Consider the following 8,127-nt stretch of genomic DNA (forward strand, 5'->3'; position numbering starts at 1 on the left):
CCAGCTGGGGGGTTTCTACACACTCCTTTCCTTGGGTGGTGGTGGCGCTCTCCCTCCGAGTCGCGCATACCCGAAGCCCCGACCTGGATCATATACGACCTTTCCTTAAACCCCATACTCCCATTTCCCTCAAACCATCGCGCTCACACCGTCCCCATGCCAACACACGAGACGGTTGTGGTGTGGGGCCGCATTGGGGTTCCCCCGCGGGGCCCCCTTCACTCCTGCCCCTTCATGCCCTCTTGCTCTTGGCGGCCTTGGCTGCTGCTCCCCGGCCCTCAACCCCCTCCAGCCACTGACTGAACTGCAGGTAGATGGCCGCCAAGGCAAAGCCGCCAAAGGCCGCGGTAATGAAGGCCCGGTCGTGGAGCCAGGGCAGGTGAGGCGGGGCCGGCAGCGCAAGTCGGGCCGTGTGCAGCCCCAGCGCCCCCACCAACCCGAGACCGGTCAGCAGACCCCAGTGACCCACTGCCCAGTCCGACAAAACAAACACCAGACGACCCAAGGGGCCGCCGTGCCGCTGGCTGGCGCCATTGCCGCCGCCGCCGCCGCCGCTGCTGCTGCTTTTCGCTTCAGCCTCAGCCTGCCAGCGGGCATTAGATGGGTGTGAGAAAGTGAAGAGGATGCGGCAGAATGAGAAGCGCCATTACATCTCGAGACTGGAATAATTGTACCGAAGAAAAAGAAAGAGAGGCTTTGTGCTAGGCTGCAGTGTGTAATGCTGTGCACACACGCATATGCACATCCCAGCCCCGCCATCTTGCGAGGTGTGCGTGTCATCATGTCGCCGCACCTGCAGTCGTTGCAGCTGCCGCGCATGGTGCAGCGCCGGCCCCGCCATCACAGCGCCGTACAGTGCACACAACGCCACGTACGGCAGCGCCACCCCGTCTCTGTCCAGCAGCGGGAACATGGACAAAGCTGCCAGCAGTGGCAGCCATGTGGCCAGGGAGGGCTCCCGACCCGCAAGGAGGGTCACCGGCAGCAGGGGCAGCAAAATGGATTTCTCATGGACCTGGCGGGTGCGGGAGAGAGGAGGGGATGGGATGGGAGGGAGGAGGGGACGCTGACGGGAGATCTTCCCAAAGCACTCCCAACGAGGGGGAAGATACGGAGATGGGAAAAGACGCGGAAGGGCTCCCAAGCCGATCACGCTAGCATGCACATATACAGACAATCACATTTCCTTTTGTAGCAACAACATTCTGGCACGGGACGCCAGCATGAATGCATGTATGCATGCATACATACATACATGCAAGCATGCATACATACATGCGGACACGTACCTGGTAAGAGAACATGTAGAACGCAAAGGCCGAGTTCGCCAGGCAGCGCAGGAAGCCCCAGCGGGAGGGACCCCCCCCTCCTCCCCGAGGTCGACCCAGAATCTGATGCGCCATGGAAGGGGCCGCAGCCGCCAGCGTAGCTGCCGCCGCGGCCCGCAGCAACACCGGGGCCGAGAACCTCGACTTCCATTTAATCAACAGCGAGGAAGCACACCACCAGTTGGCCACGTAATCCTCGTACAGACCCCGCCGTACGGGAAAGATCCGCGTCAGCACCTGGTGGTTACAGCGGTTTGGAAAGGAAGACGGTCGGCGGTTGCAGCGGTTGGGAACCGGTACGGGGCTCCGAGGGTACGCGGCATTGCGGCTGGCTGAATCCCTGGCAACATACATACATACTTACATAAGGCGGACGAGCCGACGAGCAGGAAAGGCGACGAGCAGGAAAGGCGAGAGCGGACGTAGGAAACAAAGCCGACATCTATACATACATCCGCACACATTCCCTCGATAGACCCACCTGCAGTACGGCGCCCTTGGACGAGAGGTACGGCGCCCAGCAGGCCGCAAACGTCGCAATGACCACCAGTCCCAACTTCGCCACCGCCAGGACCTACAACGGCGATGGCAAGGGGGAGTGCAGGGCGATTGGGGGCGCACGGCAGGGGAGTAAAACATCTAAGAAAAACACCGGGGACTTGGAAACGAGATTCGGGAGCGGCTTCGGATTGGGATTTTGCGATGCGATTTTGATGATGCCAGGTTGGAAGCGAGGAAGCGGGATAGCGCGTGTGCGTGTGCGTAATCGGCTGTGGGGATCCGCGTTATGGTCGGAAAAGCCAGCGAGCCGCGACTCTGACATGTACTTATCTATCCCTCCCCCGCCTCCACACGCACACGCATCCGGTTCCCCGGCCTGGCCCTCCCCAGTCCAACTTCAGGAAGCTTGTCTGTGTGGGGCCCTGGGGTCAGCTCTAGAGCAGCGTCGAGATCTCTCGAAGCCCTCCAGCGATTTGAAGCTGATCCGTCCACCACACCGCATATCACCCACCTAAAGAAACCGAAATTGCGCTTTGTCTTCACTTCCTTTTTTAAGTTAAAAGCGAGTTCCAAACGCACCCCTGGACTCATCCATTCATCCGCCCCATTTTGTACACACTTGCAGATCCACATACGAATTGCCCCTTCTCACCTTCTCCCCACATCTCTCTCCGCGTACCTCTGTGTACCGATCCCTTAACCTTAAAAAACATCCCCATGAAGTATTTTGCTCTCGGACCTTTGCACAGAATCTTTTCCCTTTCCAACGCCCACATCACATCGAGACCATCACCACCACCACCACCACCAGCAGCACCACCACCACCACCACCACCATCCTGGTTTCCCCCCCCGCGAGAAAGGACGACTCCCACCTTGGCCATCACCCCTCGGTGCCGCTCCGAATGCAGCGCCCAGCCCAGCAAGTGGGCAAAGAAGCCCGGGGCGAAGAACAGCGCCATCTGCTTGTGATTGAGGGCTGCAGAGAAGAGCGCCGCGCCCAGCAGCTGCCGACCCGACCCGATGGCGGCTGCTGCCGCCAAAGTCAGACCAAGACTGATGTTGTTGTACTGAAAGTGTCCGTGGTCAATGATGATGGCGGCGGGGCTGAAGAGCAACGCCAGCAGTGCGAGGGTGCGGGCGCGGTGGGCGGTGGCGGAAGAGGAACCAGCGGATGGTGAGGAAGGGGCACCGTAGAAGACATGAATGGCGGCTAGGCAGGCGGGGATGTACACTGGCGGGGAGGGTGCGGGGGTGTGGAGGGACGACAATACACTCAGATTCGGGTGGGTGCGCGAGGGTGTGGAGGGGGGAGAAGTTTGATGAAGGTTTCCCCTTCGGTTGAACGCAAAGTATACAGTGGCGAGGTTGGACGAGGTGGCGATGAGACAGGTAAATATATACATACATATGGCAGGCGGCTGGCAGAGGTTACGGCCTGACTTCTGCTCCCGGCCGACCCGGGATCCGCCTGCCGGCTCCTCGGGTGTTTGAGGAGTGTTGAAATGGGAGGTGGGCCCCCATCATATGGACGATGTAGGACGTGATAAAATCGATGCGAGCTGACCAGGAACTAAGTTGATGCGCCGTTGATCCGCTAGATTTGGTTGGATGCTGGTGGTGAGTTGCCGAACCCAACGAATACATTCTGCGAAGTTAACCATACATAACTGGCAGGCGGCTGGCAGAAGTTAAGGCCTGACTTCTGCTCCCAGTCGATCCAGTCGACCCGGGTTCAAATCCGCCTGCCAGCTCCTCGGGTGTTTGAGGAGTGATGAAATGGGAGGTGGCCCCCCATCATATGGACGGTGTAGGACGTGATAATATCAACTTGCGAGCTGACCAGGAACTAAGTTGATGCGCCGTTGATCCGCTAGATTTGGTTGGATGCTGGTGGTGAGTTGCCGAACCCAACGAATACATTCTGAAGTCGGATGGGGTGACGGATTAGGGTGCCCCTCTAGCAGGGGAGAGCAGGGACTGCCCCGGGAAAGGGGGCCGCTGGCGAAGTTAACCACCCTGTAACAACATACATACATATGCTTGGTAGGATGGAGGGGAAAATCAAAGGAAGGAACACAAGTGGGTCTGGTCTGGAGACACCAGTGCAAATAATGGCTAAAAAAGTCCTAGGTTCGAATCCTGGGGAGCTCCCTGACATTATCGGGAGCGTGAGATTATGGCTAGCTGATGGGATGTGGAGTCGCGATTACAGTTGATGGATTGGTGGCGATTGCTGTTTCTGCAGATGTTCGGGTGACTGGATGAGGAGGGATCCAAGAAGGCAGGATCAACGTCATTTTTCATTCCATTCCGTATGCATGTATACGTGTACACATACATATCTAGGTGCGCGCAGAGGCGAAGTCCCGAAACCCTATCCATCCATCCGTCCACACACGGCCCTACCCACCCAGCAGGTCCGCTGCTATGACTGTCCAGCGCATCGCGATCTTGGAGGAGGGTGTCTCGTAGCCGTGGGACCTGACCAGCTCCACTGATGCGGGCTCCACCGCCCTCAACACCTTGCCACATAACCAGCTCTGAAACCGACCACACCAGCACCAGACCAGTAGGGGGTGAAGGGAAAGGAACGAACAGCAGCAAGCGGAGGGTGAGTGAGAAAGATTTAATGGTGCTGTATGTATGTATGTATGTATGTATGTATGTATGATAGCTTCTCCAATCCAAACAACTCAGCCATGTTGGGTCCCGGGAGCGGCACGTGCGGCGGGAAAAACCCCAAATGCAAAGGGGCTCTCTGAACTAACCTCAACTAATCTCAACCCAGCCCAAGCCCAAGCCCAAGCCGTCATAGCTCAGACACGGCCAGCGGCCCAGACAAGCCACAGCCTCAGGCCCTACCTCGCCTCTCAGCTGGTAACTCGGCAGCTAGTTACTCGTCTCACAACCCAGCTGACCACGTCATCGCCAAGACGACTACTCAAGAGTCATCACTGGTCAGTGTAAATATATTCCTGATGCCGCATCCTTTGTCTTCTCCTGGAGGACTACCCGTCTATCTCTACCCGTCTATCTGCTTCCTTCGCCAGTGGTTCGTCTGACTCCCCCCGCTCAGCTCCCCTCCCCAACTGTAGCAGCCGGTACATAGTACGGCGCTATAAATACGCGCAGAGCGCGACCGCCAGCAACTCGAGAGACCTTTTCAGCGGTCAGCTGCTACATTTGGTATCGAGACCTCGTGAAAATTCACGATCCTGAAGTCGTCGGTTCAACCCCCACCGATCACGTTCTAGTGGTATTCGGGTGTGGCGACTCAGAGAGCGAATATCGCTCAAATTATAAAAGTAGCTGAACCGACTGGACTGTCTCTGTGCCTGAAAAATCTGAAGACGGCTAGGCGCATGTGAGCCGGCACATGACGTGACGTGGAGTAATTACCCACTGCCCGAGGGTAGGCGAAGGTAGGCACAGGCTGGTGGCATACGAGGCTCTAAGGGCCCGGGACGGTTCCCTTCAAAGGGGGGGGAATGTAGCAGCCGGTACATAGTACGGCGCTATAAATACGCGCAGAGCGCGACCGCCAGCAACTCGAGAGACCTTTTCAGCGGTCAGCTGCTACACCAACTTGCTGTCACCACACGGCATGTAGGGCCGCCAGCCGCCAGCCCCTCTACTTGCTGTGGATGCTGATCCCCGCATAGACTTCAAACAGCCGGGCAACCATCCCTCGTGGGGCCGGAAGCACCCAGAAGAACTTGTACGCGCATACCATGTCACAGCGTGAAGACATACATACATACGTACATACTCAGGTCCCAGCGAAGGACCGCTCACCTGGCCTTTCCGCACACCCACCCCTGCGCACCTGATATCCTGACAACGGAGGATAATCCAGTGGCCAGTAGGAGGCGTTATTGACCGGGGAGTCCGTGTACCTGTAACCGAGCGGGAGGAGGGGCTTCGGAATGGTGTGGCGACAACAGCCAGCGAAGCATAAGCAGCAAGTGGTCACGTACTCGGAACGCACACCTCACCACTCCGTTACTGGTAAATTGACTGTCAGTTCCATCCAATGTCGTTGGGCCTCGTAATCTCCGTACTTGGGGGCGTCGCCGGCCCCTGAGCAACAAGTCGCTCCAGAGTATCAGGCAAGTTTGATCGCGTGACGTCCCCAGGCGGACATAGCGCACCCGAATACGAGGCGAGGCCGGTCAAAACGCGCACCAAGATGGCCAGCAGCACGACAACTGCGGTCGACAACCGATCATCGCCAACGAAGTCCAAAAGATTCAACATCCTTCAAAGGTTTGGCTTGAAACACACGGAGCCGACAACTGCTTTTGACTGCTTTTGGTGCGCGGCGCAGGTTAACCGTGCCCAGTCGGCATCGTAAGCAGCTTTATTGCAAAACTACCAATACAATACGTTAGATTGACATATTTCAATGCAGTCGTTTTCATAACAATTTTGATTACGCAGTGGACACGTTCCCCTTAGCCCGCCGTGACAGAGGTCGCCAACTGCCTACGCCTTCTATTATCGATGCTAGTTAAAGACTAAGCTGTCATGGGTTATATGTGTTCAGGCTCAAATCTTTTGCATCTCACGTCTTTTGAAACCCGTACACCAGCCGAGCACCCCTGAGGCTTTCCAAAGCGCACGAATAGACGAAATTCCCAAGGAACTCGCCAAGCCTGATGCATACATAGGCTCATTGACTGCCGGTTTCTCGGGCCGATCCCGGTTCCACCTTCCACGCTTCGTATACGCGTTAGCGTGTGTACAAGAGTGTGAGCGTGTGTACATGTGTGTATGCGTGTGTACGCGTGTTCATGCGTATGTGAGCGTGTGTACGCAATGTGCTCCCACAAACCGAATGGAATCCCAATGTCCTTCCGTACATGCACTGCATATTCCTAGTTCATGGCGCAGAATGCCCCCATCAGCTTCACCAACAGGATGACGTTGCGTGCAAATAATCACATGCATCCTGATTTGTGCTGCATTCGACGGGAAAGTATTCTTCAGGGATGTCTTCCTTCGGGTGTTTACCGTCCCGTCTGCCGTCGCTTGGTAGGGACCCAAACGTGATGTACAGCAATGTGCCGTACACTGTTCTGTCTATTATGGGTCCCTTCACATGGACATTACTCCGTTCAATCTTCGCCAATGCATTACACAGCGTTGCGACTGGGGTGACTTTGCAACTTGGCAACTATAATCGGTACCACACCTTTTCCTCTGCAAGCACGAAGCAGTTTCACTTCCCCCTACGGGTGTAGCTGAAACCCGTTCAGAAGGCCGGTGTCGCGGTGTTCGGTTCTCACAGTCATGCCTCATAATGTTTATATGTGTGTGTCAAAAGTGTGTCAAAGTCAATCAAGAGCCACCTCTTGTCGAATTGCGTCAAATTTGAAGGGCGTTTCGCAAAATACCGTAATGATACGATTCTTTTGTGATACGTGTTTTGGGAAGGCCCAAAATTAACGCTGAAATTATTTTGATGATATGCAATTTTGGGGACGGTCACGAGAAAAATCTACAGTTGTGATACACTTTTGGGGACGGCCCCGCGGGCGTGCTCACGCTTCGCGCGCTTACGCTTCAGCGTCTACTACCGCCAAGCTGCTATCAAAGTCCGAACAGCGCGGAAAGGCTGCGCATTAAGTCTTGGGCAATCCCATTGGGAGCATTGGTGTCGAGCTTGGGTAAAAGGCTAGTAAGCTTAAGCTGTTTAGGTGCCATTCTGAGCGCGCTTTCTGAGGGTGGGCCTGTAAGCTAAAGTTCTTGTCCGATCAACTTAGGGGTAAAAGACGAAGATAACTACAAGCCAACAGCGTCTTCTGGAGGGCTTTTACTGTTGGTCGATACCGTTAACACGGTGTACGACACATTTGTGACAGCCAGTTTGGTGATGCCCATAAAATTTTGCCTAAGACCTTTTTCCACTGCTATGCATTTGGGGACGCCATACCAATTGCGTGTCACAAAAGAATCGTATCATTACGGTATTGAAGCAGATGGCCATGGTGGAAGCCTCGTGAACCCGTGGATGATTATGCCTTCCATTTGCAGCGCACATACGGAAGACTGCTCTTGACGGACTTCCTGATGGTGTTCAGACCGTACTTAAGCTGCCTGGCGGTGTTGGCGAATATCAGATAGAATGTTAGGTTTTCTTGTTAGTTGTTAAGTCGTTAACTTTACTCGTGGACGATCATTTGAGATACGGATAATGTACGACCTTCCGGCGCCGCCTAGGCTCTGGATAACTATTTAAGTCGTTGTTGTTGTTTAGTTTGTTATGTCATCATTGTTACATCTTGTAGGTTGT

General features: G+C 55.4%; 1 protein-coding gene across 1 annotated transcript; it reads right to left on the reverse strand.

The window, feature by feature from the left end:
- Nucleotides 1–646: 646 nt before the first annotated feature.
- On the reverse strand, nt 647–6,089 carry VOLCADRAFT_62003 (uncharacterized protein; the record flags this gene model as incomplete). The annotated part of the gene is made up of 8 exons (XM_002952028.1): nt 647–1,015; nt 1,290–1,565; nt 1,810–1,902; nt 2,717–3,063; nt 4,243–4,372; nt 5,659–5,728; nt 5,828–5,912; nt 5,984–6,089. The coding sequence occupies 8 exons, from the start codon at nt 6,087–6,089 to the stop codon at nt 647–649; spliced, it is 1,476 nt and encodes a 491-aa protein (XP_002952074.1).
- Nucleotides 6,090–8,127: the final 2,038 nt, after the last annotated feature.

The sequence above is a fragment of the Volvox carteri genome (assembly GCF_000143455.1).
Source record: "Volvox carteri f. nagariensis unplaced genomic scaffold VOLCAscaffold_27, whole genome shotgun sequence".
Taxonomy (NCBI): domain Eukaryota; kingdom Viridiplantae; phylum Chlorophyta; class Chlorophyceae; order Chlamydomonadales; family Volvocaceae; genus Volvox; species Volvox carteri.